Source organism: Erinaceus europaeus, unplaced genomic scaffold (assembly GCF_950295315.1).
Source record: "Erinaceus europaeus unplaced genomic scaffold, mEriEur2.1 scaffold_835, whole genome shotgun sequence".
NCBI classification, from domain to species: domain Eukaryota; kingdom Metazoa; phylum Chordata; class Mammalia; order Eulipotyphla; family Erinaceidae; genus Erinaceus; species Erinaceus europaeus.
Genome location: NW_026647232.1, coordinates 18,097 through 36,349, shown reverse-complemented (window position 1 = coordinate 36,349; position 18,253 = coordinate 18,097). Strand labels below are relative to the sequence as shown.

The following is an 18,253-nucleotide window of genomic DNA, read 5'->3' as shown; positions in this document are numbered from 1 at the left end:
CTAAGAGAAAAGGGTCAGTGGCATCTAATCACTGGGCTGAATTGTAGAGATGTCCGCCTTTGTAGAAAATGCTGGAAACTCTAGCTCTGCAGCATTCCTTTGCTTGTGAAACTGACCATTAATAATCACAAAGATCAATAGATATTAGATCGAAAAGGAACATTTTAAACCAGTGGTAAGTGACATGGGAGCATGTGATGAAGGCTAAGTCAGGGAGATGCCTTGCTTATAGCTGTCTAGCAGGACCGGAGAGGAATTTCCCTGGGGCTCTGTTTGCCTCAGAGCCTCCTCAGGTCAGGAGATGATCCAGATGACCTTGCAGCATCCTCCTGACCTCAGTACCACCCGCTCTCTTGAGCACTGGTGGAAGAATTTAAGGAGGAGAGTCTCAGGAGAAGCCTGTCTTCCTAAGAGCTGTGACACTACTCTCCTCTCCACCTCCTTGAGTTTTTAATAATACAAAGAAATAACAACTCCATCTTCCAGGATTAGTGCTGACGTCACCCATTTCAGTAGGAATTGCACTGCAGTTCACTACAGTGTGCAGCAAAGTGATTGCTGGGGTAAATTAATTCACACAGATTGAAAAGGAAGAGGAAGAGGCCACACGTTTTTCTTGCCGATTTATAGAGTTGAGCAGTTTTTCATGTAGGAAACTGATATTCACTCAAAAACAATATGGATGATCTTGTTGAAATGACTATTACATATCAATCTTGAAATAATTGTTAAGTCATAGTAAATTCCCCTCAAATATGATTTTATTTTTAGTTGCCTTTTAATCATTGTACGGCCCTCTCCTCCACAGATTTTACATCTCTCTTTCTCTCATCTTAGCAAAATGGCCAAGCTGGAGGAGCTTGAAGAGGTGGATATCAGTGGAAATAAGCTGAAAGCCATCCCAACCACCATCGTGAACTGCAGGCGCATGCACACAGTGATCGCTCACTCCAACTGCATCGAAGTCTTCCCTGAAGTGATGCAGCTCCCAGAAATCAAGGTATGTGCACCAGCGCCACGCCTTCCCAGCTTCCGGTCAGTGGAGACCTGCGTTCTCTCTGGTGAATCAGCTCAGGCTGTTTGCCCCTTTGTTTTGGGTCCCCTCAAAATGAAGACTCTCAGTGCTTGCCCTGCCCTTCCTAGGCCCTGGACTATGCCATTGAGTCAGCAGAGGGAGGTCAGGAGTCGGGCGGTAGCACAGCAGATTAAGCGCAGGTGGCGCAAAGTGAAAGGGCCGGCTTAAGGATCCCAGTTCGAGCCCCCGGCTCCTCACCTGCAGGGGAGTCGCTTCACAGGTGGTGAAACAGGTCTGCAGGTGTCTATCTTTCTCTCCCCCTCTCTGTTTTCCCTCCTCTCTCCACTTCTCTCTGTCCTATCCAACAACGATGGCATCAGTAATAACTACAACAACAAGGGCGACAAAAGGGAAAATTTTTTTTAAAATTAGTAAAACCATTGGACCAAGAGTTGGGAAAACTGTATTCTGTCCCAGTTAGACATGAGGATGTCACGTGGCCACCAGGCTCTGGCATCTGTACAGCAGCCCTTGTCCTACTTATTTCCAGGATGGTTAAGAGGCTCTGAGCCTGGATCAGGAGTGACAGGAGTTAATAACGCACTGCTGCACCTCCTTTCTGCCCCAGCCCCTAATTAATAAGCATCCATCAGCACAGCACCCATCCTAATTCCCTCCATGGCCACAGCGTCACTGCTGTCACCAAACATTCATTTCAGCCTAATGAAACTGGCCAAGCAGAGACTGCCCCCGTCTGATAGGTGAGAAACTGAGGTGCAAGCTTGAAGTGATTTGTGTCAACAAATATAGCCACGACCCATGCAGAAAAAATGGACAACAGCCCCTTTTTCCTGCAGGGTGGGTGAGCCGGCGGCTGGAAGCCAGAACTTAGATGGAAAGCTACCCAGCACCTTTTCATTCATGTGGATGTTTTTGGTTTTGTTTGTGTGCAAAAGTAAGGAGTTCTTCACATACAGTGTAGTTTTTCATTTGTTTCTTAGCCTTTCTGATGATCAGAGTTTTGTTTGTTTTCTAAAATATTTTTAATATTTATCTTTCCCTTTTGTTGCCCTTGTTTTTTTTATTGTTGTAGTTATTATTGTTGTTGTTACTGATGTCATTGTTGTTGGATAGGACAGAGAGAAATGGAGAGAGGAAGGGAAGACAGAGAGGGGGAGAGAAAGACACCTGCAGACCTGCTTCACCGCCTGTGAAGCAACTCCCCTACAGGTGAGGAGCCAGGGGCTCGAACCGGGATCCTCAGGCTGGTCCTTGCACTTTGCGCCACAGGAACTTAACCTACTGCGCTACCACCTGACTCCTCTATCTGTTTGTTTTTTAAAACTTTATTTATGTTCTTAGAGAAACAAGTGAGACCAAAGAACTACTTAGCTCTGGTGCGTGGTGGTTCCAGGAGTTGAACTTACAGTCTTAGGGGCTGCAGGCATGCAAGTCCTGTGCAGGTCTAACAGGCTGAGACCTCTCCCCAGCCTTGATGACAGGTTTTATGCTTAATGAAACACAACTAAGAATTTATAAACTTGGAATCGATTCTTTCTTTATCTGTAAATATTATATTTATTTTTAATGAGAGAGCTGTATAGAGAAAAAGATAGAGAGAGAGAGAGAGGCCAGAGCACTGCTCTACTCTGGCTTATGGTGCTGGGATTGAACCTGGGACCTCAGAGCCTCAGGCATTTATAATCTTTATGCTGTTTCCCCAGCCCTGAATCTATTCTGTCAATCAAAGAGAACTGAGTCATTCTACTTACCCATTCTTCACTTTTCAGATACTTTGGGATATAACCTTTACATATCAGACTTAGACTTCTTGGAGACATTTGAAGATGCTTTAAATAGCTTGCATAGATTTTCCCCGCAGCAGTTTTTAGCATTTATATGATTAAGGTGTGTACAAACCATTTTATAAGTGTGCATTTAAATGTGTGCACTTTCATAGTGAGTGACTGACTGACAGATGGATGAGATAGGAGAAAAGCCCACCCCCCCCCCTACCGCCGTGGCATATGCACTGCCAGAAATTGAGCTGGGACGTCGACCCTGTCTTTCTGCCACCCCACCTCCCAGCTGTGTATTCAGGGAACAGTTTCCTTTGAGTAACTATCATCTCACACATCACCATGGCATTGCAAAGCATTTAGTATAAACTTGAAGAAATACTTCTCTTTCCATTTAGTACCTTGCACAGTGGCTTGGAAGGCAGACAGACTTAAGAGCTGGGTCCCAGCTAAAAGTTTCTAAATTGCTCCATTTCTTCATTCACCAGGAGGGAAAGAATCATGGTTCCTTCACGGCACTGCTGTGAAAAGGAAATGAAATGATACATGTCAAACCTTTGACATAGTTAGAACTCCAGAAAAGTTGACTATAATTAAAGTGCGTCCTTGATGGGGTTCAGCTGGGGTGGCAATTGGCCCGAGCAGCTGTTTTGGCTGGTGATCAGCAGAAGCCAGGAGATGTTTGTGAGTCACGTACTGCCTCTGCCTTGCCTCCAGCACAGAAGCAGTGCTGTCAGCTAAACTTGCCTGGGGCTCTGGGGCTGCGCCATGGCTTCTTTATTTTTTGTCATCACCGGGGCTTCACAGCGTCAGCCAGCTTTTCCAGATCGAAAGACCAGAGCACTGAAGCTTCGCCCAGTGCCACATACTCCCCGTGTGGTATACCAAGGGTTTGAACCTGGGTCTCGGGCATAGGCAAAATAGGCACCCTTCCAAGTGAGCTGTATTACCGGCCCTTGAGAATACTTTTAATTGCCACTTACATACATATAAACGATCTAAAGGAAAATTTCTGGCGAACGTGGTTACTGTGTCCCAAATGATAAATATGTCTGGAAAAAGTGTTCATTGCAAGCTGAACCCTAAAGCAATTTTTAATCTAAAAGAAGTAATTTTAATCTAAAATACAGGCTCCAGCCTGTATTAAAATTTTATTGAGATAATAGCTGAATACCATATTCATATTACCTCTTGAAGATAAAGTACAAATAAAATGTCGTAAATTATTTCCTGAAAAGTATTAAGATCTTTGCAATTATTGAAACTTAGCAGATACCATAAGGGGATAGAATCACAAGGTAGTTAACTAACCAGGTTCTTAAAGTAGTCTCATCTTTTAGGACATTAAAAAAAAAGTGGCTAGTCACTTTTTTCAGTAATGCTTTAAAACCATTTTCTGTGAGTATGTCTCTCTGTGTGTAAATACTTTTTAACTTGCAAAATCACAAATTTAACTATGTGACCCTAAAGCAAAGGTTCTATTCTGTAAATCCTCTAATCTTGCATAGAATTTACATCTGACTCTTTTTTTCTTTTTTCTAACTTAAGCACATCTTGACACTTGTTAATCATCAGGCGTTAGTTTCTGTACTCTGGCAGGAAGGTCATAAAACTTATTGGGGGGGGGGCAGGTGGTAGCACAGCGGGTTAAGCGCACGTGACGCAAAGCACAAGGACCGGCGTTAAGGATCCCGGTTCGAGCCCCCGGCTCCCCACCTGCAAGGGAGTCGATTCACAGGTGGTGAAGCAAGTCTGCAGGTGTCTCCTTTCTGTTCCCCTCTCTGTCTTCCCCTCCTCTCTCCATTTCTCTCTGTCCTATCCAACAACAACGACATCAACATCAACAATAATAACCAAAACAAGGCTACGACAGCAAGGGCAACAAAAGAGGAAAACAATGGCCTCCAGGAGCAGTAGATTCATGGTTCAGGCACCGAGCCCCAGCGATAACCTTGGAGGCAAAAAAAAAAAGTTATTAGGGGGTGCTGGGCAGTGGCACACCTGGTTGAGCACACACTCTTAACAGGCAAGGACCCAGGCTTGAGTCCCCTTTCTCCACCTGTAGGGAGAAGCTTCTCCAGCAGCTAGGCAGGTCTGCAGGTGTCTAACTTTCTCTCTCCCCCTCTCTGTTACCCTGTCCCCTCTCAGTTTCTCTCTGTTCTATCAAACAAATAGAAAAAAAAATTAAAAGAGGAAAAATGGCTGCTGGGAGCTGTGGTTAGTAGTGCCGGCACCAGGCCCCAGAGATAATCTTGGTGGCAATTATAAGAGAAAAAGTTTTAGTTGGAGAAAAGTACCTTTTTCAGTTATTTTGTTTTGGTTTGTTGAGCTTGAATGGGCCTAAAGTCATGGTATTCTGTTCCTTAGTGTTATAGCCTTCACCTCCGATCGCGACTTTCAAGTTAATCTTCTTAACCGCCATACCAGTCCTGGTTCCTGGGGCCATTTTGTTACAGTCCTGAGACAGGGAGACTTCTCTCTGAATACAGATCAGGTCAGTCAGCATGAGACGAAAACAGGACCAGAGTCATCACATCCGCCAGCATGGAGGGCCCAGGCCAGAGTCCACTCCTCAGCCTGTGAGCCCAAGAAGTAGAGGGGACTGTGGGTATCCTGTTCACCCCTATCCGCACCTCCTACCCCAGAAGTGTTGTGACTCATCCTCATAGCTGTTGTCACAGTCTTTTTTTTTCCTAGAGTTCTGCTCAGTTCTGGCTTATAGTGGTGCTGGGGAATGAACCTGGAACTTCCTAAACCCAAGTTTTGAATTGAGTGATTTACTCTGATTACTTCAGAATTATGATTTAAGCAGATAAAATTAATGTTTGACATTTGCTGTGGTGACAGAAACCTGTTATTCAAACACTGTGCCGGCAACTTCTTTGTCCAGTTGTCTGTGTTCCTGTGACACCTTGATTCTGATGACTGGATGAATAACATTCTTTTAAAAATGTTTTACGTCTCCTTAGAAGATTGTTTTTGTGCTTATGCTATGCAGTAGTAACTTCTTGGATTGAGTCAACTCATCTCTTAGGGGTGTGTGTGTGTGTTATTTTCCCTGGGAAATGGAGTCTGAAATATTTTTAATACACTACACTCTTGAGAACAATAACCAGGAAGTAGAGTGTCCCCTGGAATCAAGCCCTGTTAGTTGTTGTTCTTAAAGACAGACGGGAGGTCCTGGAGGTGGCTCCCAGTAGAATGCGTGCCTTGAATATGTGAGGCCCTAAGTTCAATCCCTGCCATCACACAGAGGCCAAGAAAGACAACCAAATGTGAAAAGTATAGAACATTGAGTGTTGCCTTGATCTTTTATGTCTGACTGACTGGCTGTCTGCCTCATAAAAATAAAGTGAGATGAGAAAGAAGCAACTCAGTCATAGAGAGATACAAAGACTGGGGAAGTGTCTTCAACAAGATGAGTGAAAGATGGGGTTCATTCTGTGGGGTGTCAGATGACGGACGTGTTGGCAGAGCTAAGACCAGTGGGTGTCATTTGGGTGGAGTAGACTTTGTGCATCCAGGCGTCTGCTGCATTCATGCCCTCGAAGCAGTCATCAGGTGCCCTGAGAATCTGAGCACGTCATCATCATTAGGACACTTACTAACACTGGGGCAGTCTGGTGGTCACTTTTCTTTGGGACAGGGCTCCATTTATATAAGGACTGAGGATAAAAGAAGGAGCATAAATAGAAAATGGCCACTACGGCTCACAAGTAACAGACCTGCTCAGGAACATAGGACAGCATAGCCTCTGTCCTTCAGATCGGTGGTAGGAGCCAGTGCAGACAGTTAGTTTGATTTTTTTAACTCTGATTGAAGAAATTATTTCTGCATGCCCATTGCACTAAAATACTGCCTTCATCTTATGGAATGGCGTGTGTGTGTGTGTGTGTGTGGTGTGTGTGTGTGTACGTGCAGGTGAAGGACTGGATCTCAGTGGCTCACTCCTGTGACCAGCTGCCCTTTATAGAGATCCCTGGGGAGGGAGTACTGTGGCCAGGAGTCCTCAAACAAGTAGGCTGATGTGGTCACCACCACCTTTCTTTTTAACTCTAGGCTCTTTACTCTAGACTGAGTGTAAGCTACGTGTGTATCTTCGTTCCCATCCTTGCAGCTTTGATTGCTGAAGGGCTTCATTTGCATTTACTCACCACAAAAACTGTCCTCCAAGCGCCAGGCAAACCACTTGCTTGTTCATCCTTCCCTTGAGCACCTTCTCTGTGCAGTGTGCTATGCCCAGGAGGTAGCAGAGGAAGCAGCCCTGCTCTAGGAGGGAGTGCACCAGTGGAGGGAAGCATATGCAGATACTGTGATGAGGGGCAGATCACTGACACCAGGGGACTGTAGGGGAGGGTGCTGAGGGCCAGGTAAAAGGAAGGAAAGCTTGAAGAGTGTCAGCCACGGAGAAGAGCCTGTGCAGAAGCACAGACACACTGGAGCATCTCGCGCTCAGCAGCCAGTGTGGACTTTGACATAAGGGACTGGAGCATTTGAGGAAGCAAGTAGCGAAAGTGACAGATTGAAGAGCAGCCACAGCCGGCATGAAGGCCACAACTGGGCTATGATGGCATGAAAGCCACAGCTGGGCTATGACGGCATGAAGGCCACAGCTGGCCTGTGACGGCATGAAGGCCACAGCTGGCCTGTGACGGCATGAAGGCCACAGCTGGCCTGTGACTTTGGGGTGGGAGGCAGATCAGAGGGAAGGGAGACGGAAAGTTTGAGTGCAGTCTGCTCCTGCTGGGGCAGTGTGTTGCAAGTGGGAACCAGGGGGACATAGAAACCTGGAAAGGCAGTGGCTGTGGTGAGTTAGGGACTCAGGGCCCCGTGGCCTGTATGCAGCTAGTACTCAAGCCTCAGCTCTGAGATCTTTATGAAGACATACTCCAAGTGACTTCTTCTGTGATTTTATTAACTAAAAGAATGACATCTTGACATCTGCAGAATTCTGAGGCTTGGCTCTCAGGTGTAATATGTTAAAGCTGTTACCTCTGTCAGGACTATCGTAGGACATCTTCAGTTTTTCAGCAAGTCATTTGTTTCCGACAACTCTTGACACTCTAGGTTACCCACCCCTGTCATCCATAGACATGGGCTTTCGTCACTACCCAGTAAGTTGTACTGAGACCACTGTTGTCTTAATCTGTGCTCATCACAGTGACCGTGATGACAGAAATACCCACGGAATAATATAAACTCTTTAGCAAACTCTTCCTAACAAGGGTAACAGAGTAGCAGCCATACTCGGCTTTGCTACCTGTGGCAACATGGTCTGGTGGCTGGTCAGACTGATCCTCCTGCAAAGAGCAGGAGCGTGGAGCCCCGTAAACATCTCTTGTCTCCATTTGTTCTTTCAGTGTGTGGACCTCAGCTGTAATGAGCTCAGTGAAGTCACTCTGCCAGAGAACCTGCCTTCCAAGCTGCAAGAACTGGACCTGACGGGAAACCCCCGCCTCACTCTGGACCACAAAACCCTGGAGCTACTGAAGTAAGTATTTGAGTATTGGGAATCCCCAGAGCCTGAACCCCAGCCCCATTCCCTGGTCTCAGGACTCAGGATTTTGTGAAAATATCAAACAGAATATGAGGCATAATTGCATACATACTTACTAGCTCTTTCTACACACATTAGTGACTTGAGAGTCCACAGTTCACCCAAAGGAAGGGCACGTGGTATTGCTAAGAGTTGGATCCTCGTGTCTATTCAGAGAGTTTTTGAGAATTCAGATAGAAAGAAATCAAGAATAATGAAAACAAAGAGGAGAAAGAAATATAAAAGATGCAGAGGACAGCAGGCAAGCAGGGTGTAAGATACATGGAATACATTATACTCCTCATAAACATTATACAGTCATTAAAGTAGAGGCCTAGAATGGTATCAGAAGCTCAGAAGCTCTCAGTGGTGGTGCGCTGGGAACTGAGAAGAAAGCTGACAAAGACATTCATGCAGCCTGACTTCACTTTTTGCACACTAACTCTGTGTGCATTGAGTGTGTGTACACGTGCACACATCAGAAACGCTCGAGAGGATGTCAAGTGATGCTGAAATGGGTCCTCTCTGGCTAACAGAATTCTGAGCGATCTTTATCCTCAGGCTCAGGATTTTTTATGAGTGCTTTTGGATTTCCAGGGTATCTTACAATAACAGTCTTGGACAGTGACACACACACACACACACACATACACAGACACACACACACACACACACAATTCACTGAAGCATCAGTATCAACAGGCCCTCAGTCCTTTCTGAGAGTTTAATGCAAACCAAAATTTGAAAAGCACTTAGAGTGATTGCTGGACAGAACTAGCCAGTTAGTGGCATTTGTTGACAATTTCTGTCCTTAATGGGGACGCTGATTTCATTGTGTCCATGAGGTGGCTGGTGTAAGTCAGGCACAGCCGCAAGGGACCCAGGCTCTCCCCGCTGTTGTGGTGATGCCAGGGCCCAGTCCTCTGCCCACCCAGAGTGCAGCTTCTCTCCAAGGTGAGGGGTGGCCTGCATGCTCACTGAGATTGGTTTTGATATTTAAGTATATAAATATGTGTTTATATGTAAATAGTTTCTATACATTAAATTTTAAATGTCTATTCCAGAAACTACCAAAAATAAATCTAAAAGGCAGGTGGCAAAGATGAAACATTGCCAGAAATAAAGACTAGGAGTAGTGATATTCTGAAAAGAAAACGCTGCTGTAGGTCAAGCAGAAGGAATTTGATGTTGACATTTAGCACATGAAGTGCAGGTTGTCACGGGAAAAGTCACGTTCATCCTTGTCCGTCCGGCAAGGAGATGGTAGATGAAATAATTGAGTGCCGGAGGGCTGTAAATTAGTGTGACTTTTCCTAAAAACTCTTGACTCTGTCGTTTTCAAAAATACTCATCTACTAAGATCAAGGTTTTTGATGGCTCCGTATATTCTGGAAGATAATCAGAAATACAGTGTCCATTTAAACACAGAAGTAGTCCTCAAGGTGTCCCTAGTCACATTTGGGATGAGTACAGAATGACTGGGGAAGCTGTTCATGTTGTAATACAGAAAAAGAAGTGAAGGGGCATATCCAGCACAGCAATTCCTAGCAGGCATCTGTCTGTGAGACGCTCGGCCGTGAGTGAGTGTGTGTCACTGCAGTGACTGCTCTGGGTGCTCTCAGATCTCCTGTGTTTTTTTAATCAGTAACCTGCAATGGTATCCCAATGCTCTTCAGTGCTGATGTGACTTCCTGGCTGTTATCTAGAAGGCAGGTCATACAAGTGTCCATCTCTGTTGCTTCTGAGCTGCGACGGAGGTGAGGGCCCCCCAGCTGAGGTCCTCACTCAGCCTGCACTGAAGTCAATGTGCGGGTCACTTGGACTGCTGCTCTGCCTGCCTCACTGCACCCTGGGATGCCAGGACAGATAGACAGCGACTTCTTCAGTAGAGGCTGTGGGGACTGGCGGGTTTCTGATTTTAATAATCAGCCTAGGAAATTGTCAGGTTCCTCAGGGGAATGAGCCAGCCCAGCTCCCACATCATTGCCTGGTCTGTTGGCTACCAGAGCTTAGACAGAGAGCGGGGAATGTCGGGCCAGCAGCAGCAGGGGTGAGATCGCTGAGGGGTCTTCCCAGTGTACCGTGGCAGCGGACGATACAACAAACCTCAGGGTACCATGGTGGAAGACGGAACACTTTATTGTCACACTTACAAGTTTATAAAGGGGCAGCTGTGCAAGGGAAGTGGCCAAGCTGGCCAATGAGGCCAATATCTCTTTATAAGGGAAGAGAGAACAAGGCAATGAGGGGGTGTGGAGGGTGATGCAGGAACGGGGAAATAGAAATTTAAAGAAGGCGAAGCCCTCCAGAGGGAGGAGGGTGGGGTGATGTGGCGAAGCTGATAGGAAGGTTGGAATTCCCCTGAGTATTCTGGCCACACCTCGCTCGATCACAAGGCTGGCATGCCAAAGGGAGTCTGATAGACAAGCTTCCGGGGGGGTCAACCATCCGTGTTCAAACATGCATCAGACCCACAGGAAATGGCATGTTTTTTTAAAGGCTTGGTTCTAAAAGCAAGAGGAAGAAAGCAGTATGGCTGCTTTTAGAATTGAGCCTCAGTTCTTCTCCATAACTGTGACAACTAGCAGAGATGAGGGAGGGTGCGTTGCTGATATCTTAACACAGAGAAAATGTGGTACCAGGCACAGAGCGAATAGTGATGGACCCTCTTGCTCTGATGCCCCCTTAAGTGGGTAGGATTGGAAACTGAACCTGAGGACACCTAGTCAGTCCCTTGCTGTAAAGTGAAGCATTAATTTAATTTCAGACTTTCTCTTGGTATCATCTATGACTTAAATGTTTTTCAGCCTCTTAGGACAAAGGAATAGGGGTATTTCCTGGGAGTTGAGATTAAAGTTTTCCTTAACAAGTATTTTTTAATTCCAGGAAATCACTAGCTTTTTGTAGAATCAAGTAAATCCTACTAGATATTTCCTTCTTAGAGGTGAATGGTTCTTAGGAAGGGTATTCAATATTACTTAGCAATGGAGTTAGTGAGTGCAGTCAAATATGCATTCTCTTGAGTTCATGGCAAAAATGTTTGTGTTAAGAAATGATACAGAGTCGGGCGGTAGCGCAGCAGGTTAAAGCACACATGGTGCAAAGCGCAAGGACCAGCGTAAGGATCCCGGTTCAAGCCCCCAGCTCCCCAACTGTAGGGGAGTCACTTCACAAGCAGTGAAGCAGGTCTGCAGGTGTCTGTCTTTCTCTCCCCCTCTCTATCTTCCCCTCCTCTCTCCATTTCTCTCTGTCCTATCCAACAATGACGACAACAATAAAACAGCAAGGGCAACAAAAGGGAATAAATAAATAAATAAAAAATTTTTTAAAAGAGAAATGATGCATACTTCCCCCTCCCCTCTTTTCTGTAAGTAATGGGAGAGGGGACAATTTAAGTCAATTTACAGATAAGTGGGAGTCTACCATGTGATAGCCGACCTTTTTAAAACCCAGCTTCACATGTGTGTGACTTCCTATTGGGGAGGTTCTGAGATCTTCCAAATAGACTGCGTTTAATAAGCTCATTTGGGAGTGTATCTTTTATCTGTTTTCTCTTCTGTCTTAAGTTCCCTTGACTACTTATGTAGGAGCTTGAAATAAGAATTGGTTTCTCAACTTAAATTTACATAGTATGGAATTTATTTAAAGTCCCCATTTTCTGTATAACTGAACGTGTTAGCCTTAGCATACAGGGTGTGCACATGAGGAAAGAAGTAGAAGCCCTGAGGGCTGACAAGTCCTCCATTATATTGTGACATATCAGAAGGGTTGACTTGGGCAGACTCTAGATCAAGGATGAGTGTGGTGAATGGCCTCATGTCAATTAAACACAGTAAGATTGTGGCTCGGGTTTCATCCTTTCAAATCAAGAACATACCCAACTTAGTACTTCAGCTTCTTAGAGCTGTGGGGAGAGCTGCCCTTTCTACCCGGCCTCATGCTGAGCGAGTGGCAGTATCTGAGTGCCCCCAGGAACGCTCAGACTCTGGGCTGTGAGGAGTGACTAGTTCCTGTTGCTGATCGATCCCTTCAGGCCCACTGAACACGAGTGGAAGTGCAGAGCACCTCGCTGGTGCGCCGAGATCCCAGGTCCAAGCAGTAGTTCTCACGTTCGGTTCTAATGCCTTCTATCCCCCTCATCTCTCTCATTAGTAACATCCGCTGTTTCAAGATCGATCAGCCTTCAACAGGAGATGCGTCGGGGGCCCCAGCTGTGTGGAGCCATGGCTACACTGAAGCTTCTGGGGTGAAGAACAAGTGAGTGGCTAAAACTCTGTGCTAGCACCCACTTCCCTCTGGTCCCACTTATTTGATCATGTGTCCACCAAGTGAGGCCACCTCAGGATTTACATCTGAGCATTAAGCGAAGGCCCTGCCTGCCACCTCATAGGCCCCCCCCCCAAGCTGTTGCTAGGATGCAGTGTAGCTGACACATTCTGTCTATGTGAGGCCCCAGAGTTTGGAGAAGCCTCAGTATTGAATTGCATCCCTGCTCTGTAGAAAAGGCCCTTTATCTTTTCTCAGAAGCCTGTTTACCCAGCAGAAGCAGGGTAGAACTAAAGGAGAAGTAGCCTGGATCCTCCATATTTGTGGTCACTTACGTCTCTAGCCAGCCATTGGTTCTCTGGAGCTCTTCACAGTCTAAATGAGCTTGGCAGGGACCTGGCATCCATGCCCCATAATGCCAACTGCTTGTCTTATCACCAGAATTTAGCTGTCTTTCTTTCTCTCCCCCCGCCCCAGTCTCACCAAGCTCCCCTGTCTTGACTGCAAATGTTGAGTTTAGTAAGGGTTACATTCATGCTTGTGTTTTCTGAAGAGATGCTAACCGTTACTACTAGAAAAGTATTTTATAAATTCAAGCTGCCATCATTCAATTAACCAAGGCACTAGAACCCAAAGTCTTGAGGACAGAGGAAGAACAGTAAGTGGAGGTGGATTCCATAATAGTTATAAATATTCAGCCCGGGGCACACATCAGAGTCAGTAAGGTGAGGAACTTTAACTAGACTCATGAAATCAGAATAGCTTTAAAGTTCACCCTTGCATGAATAGATCGAGGTTTATTCACTCATTAGCTAAAGGATCAAGTTATTTAGATGGTTTCTGGCTTTTGGTAAATACAACTAAAAATGCTCTAAAATCATAGACACATTCCTAATGTGAACACATGGCTTTATTTTTCCTTGTTGGGTTATACGCTATGTGAAATTTTTATAAGAACTTCCCAACGGGTTCTTGTATACTGCACGCTAATTTTCTGGAGGTGAGGGGGGCACCGGCCGGGTGAGTGGCATCCTGGAATTGTCAGAAGTTTAACAGTGTCTGTGACCTCCACCCAAGTTAGTGCCCACAGCACCCCCGACTCCCTCAGACAGGACAGAACTATCTCCTGGGGACAAAGTCACCTTGTTGAGAACCACCACACCCCTAAAGTAGTTTTAAATTAGACACATCAGCATGTCATTTCCGGTTATGTCGAACCAGATTTCCATCTGGTACTGTTTCTTTCTACCTCAAGTACTGCTTTTTACAGTTCTTACAGGGCCAGTTTGGGTTGGCAAATTCCTTATTTGTTTATCTGAAAATGTCCCTATTCTACCTTAACTTTTGAAAGCGATGTCACTAATTTAGAAACTCCAATTGGCAATATTTTCCTGTGAGAGCATTCCAGGTGTCGCTCCACTGACTCTGCCCTTTTTCAGATAAGAATTCGGTTGCCACTGGTCACTTTGTCCCTCCGTGGGTGACGCTGTCCCCACACACTCCTGCCTTCCATTCCCACTCTCAGTAGTGGGACTCTGATGCGCTTCCCAGAAGTGTTGGCCACCTTTCTTGGGCTTACAGTTCACTGAGCAGCTTGCTTATAGTTTATGGATTTCAATCAGTCTGAAATATCCTCAGCCATTCATTCTTCCACAGTTTCTTCCAGCCTCTTTTCCCTTTTGAAGACTTTCAGTCAGTCCCGGTACATTGGACTGCTTGAACCGCTCCCGTCACTCACCAACATCCTGGCCCATTGCTTTTCCCAACAGCCCCCTTTTCCCCACGTGTTTCGCCCGGGGAGTTTCTGGAACACAATCATACTGTTTGGGAATGACTGGCATCCAGTGTTGAGATTCAGAATGAGAGACTGCAAACTTCCCGAACCCACTCCCCAGCCCCCACCTGGTAACTCTTCTTCCCCCAGTATCTGCCTTGTTAGCCTTCAGTCCACAACTCTTGACCTTGGGGGAAGCGCAAGTTCCATTTTTGCCTAATGTGAAAGTTCTTTAACCTTTTTGTGGGACCCTGGAGATGACTCAGTGGTGGAGGAGATAACCTGCAGGCTTGAGCTCCCACACGGGAGCCCCATAGGCAGCACTGAAGGGGCCTCCACGGGGGGGGGGGGGGGGGGGGTAGAACTGTGCTTTATTGTCTCTCACTGCCCCCCCCCCAGAAAAAAAACCTAGAATGAAAGTTGGGCTGGAGGGGCTGGGCAGTGGTGTACCTGACTGAGTGCACATGTTACCAGCACAAGGGCCAGAGCTCAAGCCCCTGCCCCCACTCAGGGGAGAAGCCTCCCAAGTGGTAAAGCAAGGCCGCAGGTGTCTCTCTCTGACTCTTTCTCGGTCCCCCCTCCCCTTGTCAACTTCTCTCTGTTCTGTCAAGTCAAATAAATAAAAAACATGGGCTTGAAAGCAGGTCGGCAGTATTACTGAAGTGCGAGGCCCTGGGTTTATTTCTGGGCCCCACGTGAGAAAGTCTCGTGAGTGCGCATGGGCATGCAGATTCACAGTATACTGTGTCTCCTGGTGCTTACTCACTGTCCTGTCCCCACCTGAGAACCCCAGGGAGAGAGGCCCGATGGGACAGGAAGCACAAGGGGAAGGGGCTTGACCTGCAGGTGCTCTTGCTTCGCAGGCTGTGCGTCGCAGCCCTGTCAGTCAACAACTTCTGTGATAGCCGGGAGGCCCTGTACGGGGTGTTTGACGGCGACCGAAACGTGGAGGTGCCCTACCTGCTCCAGTGCACCATGAGTGACATCTTGGCGGAAGAGCTGCAGAAAACAAAAAATGAAGAGGAGTACATGGTCAACACGTTCATCGTGATGCAGAGGTGAGCCCAGTGGCCCAGCCTAAAGCCACTCTCTGCTCTGGGTCCCCATCTCTCGTCTCCAGCAGGGGGGCTCAGGATGCACCCTGGCTGCGCCTGGGGTGCAGGGCGCCCTCTGTAGGGCGCCAGGGCAGTGAGGGAAGCTAGCTTCTTAGAGCCAGAGGCCTGTCGCGATTCCAGATTGCCACCCATTTATTTGCAGCACCCCAAAACACATGCACCTCCACCTCCTCCTGAGGTTTTCTGGCTGTGAACTTGTCTTGGAAATGGGTTGCTTCTGTCTCAGTGGTTCACCCTTATGAGACACGATCACAGATTGCCTGAGGGAGAGCAAACCTTTGTGAACTAGAGGAAGTTGGGCTCCATGGACCTGGGAGAAATTGGGGTGGGGGGGGGGGTTGTTGCAAGTCCTGGGGCAGTCCCTCACCCCAAGAACTGCTTTCTCCCGTCACACTGATGGTAATATTATTCTGTCAGTATTTACTGAAAATACCTGCCCAGGGCGGCAGTGGAGCAGGTGTGGGCCAGGCTGTGACGGGCACACCCCCCAGGAGCTCATCTCGCTCTGCTCTGTCTGTCAGTGGCCTGTAGGGGAAGTGTCTCTGTGGCTGTAGGAGAAGGGATATGTTTCCGTCACCCTCAGCTGTGAGGTTCCTCCTGGAGGTCAGGAGAGGCAGGTCTGTCTGGGTCCCTCTGTGGGCACACACCGCCAGATCTCTGAGGGGAGCCCTCACATGGGAATCCTCCAGAGCCATAAATCTGACCCAGCCCAGTAGGCAGTGTTGCTATTTTTATTTTGTGACAAACCGGAAACTGAGGCACAGAGAAATGAAGGCAGTCACTCTAAGAGCAGCGGAGCAGGTGCAGCCAGAATCTGAGCCCGGGCAGTGAGGCTCCAGAGAATGTTCTCACAGCTGGGCACTTCCTCCTGCTGCTCAGCTTTTATCCCCATCCTGTCCTAGGGAGCATGAAAGCAAGTGCTTCACACACACACACCCCACACGCACACACACCCCACACGCACACACCTCCCAAGCACCCAGGGGGTCTGTGGTTACTGAATCAAGCACCACATGGAAATGACAAGCCTCAGGCTCTGAAACTAGGTGGGCGTTGCTGAGTGCCTCTGGAAGGAGATAAGCAGAGCAGTCTCGACAGGTCCTGCACCCAGACCTGGGGCTGGATGTCTAGCAGTCGGAGTTCAGAGTGCAGGTAGCAGCCAGGGTGCTGTGTGGGGTTGAGGGGCTGTGAGGTGGGCCGTCTTCTGGTCCAGGAGGAGCTGTGTGCTTTGGGTGTGAAGACCCTAGAGTAGACAGCCCTGCCCTTTTGCTGGCGTGACCTCCAGCCTAACCCAGCCAGCTGGCCAGCACCGACAGTACCCAGGGCCTGCCCGGAGAGATGGCAGCATCCTTACCTCCCTTCTCGTCCACTGCTCAGGACACAGCGACTACAGCCACCTGGCGCCTCACACTTGCTGGAGTCGGAAGCTCTTGGGGCGTTAAGTCCATGTAGAATCAGGGTCATGAGTTACAGGGAATATCACCCTTGCTCGGGAGCCTCCTGCAAGTGATCTAGAAGAGACCGTGCTGGCCCAGAGGCTGGGCCCTGAGAGCTCTTCCAGCAGGTGTGCTCAGGAGGGCTGAGGCACCGGTGTCCACACCCACCATTGTCCAGTGTCCCCTTGACTTTCCCCTCCTGGGAGCCGAGGAGATTCAAGGGAGCAGGTGGGGCTCATGCAGGTGGCGGGGGCCCGGGAGTCACAGGCCAGCCACTACAAGAGCGGCTTCACTAGCCCCCGGCTTCAGCGTTTAGTGGCACTCACGCCCAATTGTAGGCAGACGGGTATCCAACTCCCAGGAGTTCCTCTGGGAGCTTCTGCCGGTGCCTCAGTTTCCCTGTGCAGTCAGCAGGCTGGACATGTGACGGTGTGTGTGTGTGTTCCCCTCTCTCTGGTCCCAGGAAACTGGGAACAGCCGGGCAGAAGCTTGGAGGTGCTGCCGTCCTCTGTCACATCAAGCATGACCCTGTGGACCCGGGAGGCTCCTTCACATTGACCTCCGCCAACGTGGGCAAGTGCCAGACAGTTCTGTGTCGGAATGGGAAGCCGCTGCAGCTGTCCAAGTCATATGTCATGAACTGTGAGGAAGAGCTGAAGAGGATTAAACAGCACAAAGCCATTGTCACCGAGGTGAGGGGGGAAACCAGCCACCACTATCTCCCTTCAGGGAAACTTCTGGAAACTGAGACCTTCAGTGTCAAAACTAAAATTCCAGTGGACTAGGCATTAGCTCAGCTGGTTGAGAACAATTCCTCACAGATAAGGCCCTGGGGCTCCAATCCTGGCAGCACTCGCTGGACTCCATAGATGGTGGGGGGTTGCTGAGGGGTCTCTCTCTCTCTCTCAGGTCTCCTTTCCCCTCCCTGCCAGTTCTTTTTCTGTCTCATCCCTCCAAAGTGACAGGGAGAGAGAAGGGTCAGCGAGATAGCACAATGGTTAGACAAAAGACTTCCCCACCTGAGTCCCTGAGGTGTCCCAGGTTCAATACCCGGCTCCACCATGAGGCAGGGCTGCAGTGCTCTCTGGTCAGAAATTAACAGGATGTTGGCCCCTGGGAGACTGGTCAGCATGTGGTGCAGGTGGAGAGGCCCTGGGATCCTTCCTCAGGGCCAGCTTTGTCTCCCCTGATGTTTAAACCTTCTCAAGTTTAAAGCAGTGTGAGGGGTCACCCAGCATAGGTGCACCTTAGCATATTCAGGGCTATGGGTTCAAGGCCCAGCATCAGCCAGAGGGGTGCCATGGATAGCTGG

The 18,253-nt window shown here is 48.0% G+C and overlaps 1 protein-coding gene across 1 annotated transcript in view; it reads left to right on the top strand.

Annotated features, from left to right (window-relative positions):
* LOC103114476 (PH domain leucine-rich repeat-containing protein phosphatase 1) overlaps nt 1-18,253 on the top strand; it is a 36,670-nt gene that overhangs the window by 16,055 nt on the left and 2,362 nt on the right. Inside the window, exons 4-8 of the mRNA XM_060183844.1 lie at nt 838-1,000; nt 8,175-8,305; nt 12,503-12,607; nt 15,254-15,448; nt 17,405-17,633. Of these exons, the coding sequence (XP_060039827.1) occupies nt 838-1,000; nt 8,175-8,305; nt 12,503-12,607; nt 15,254-15,448; nt 17,405-17,633 (823 nt within the window). The remainder of the gene's footprint in view (nt 1-837; nt 1,001-8,174; nt 8,306-12,502; nt 12,608-15,253; nt 15,449-17,404; nt 17,634-18,253) is intronic.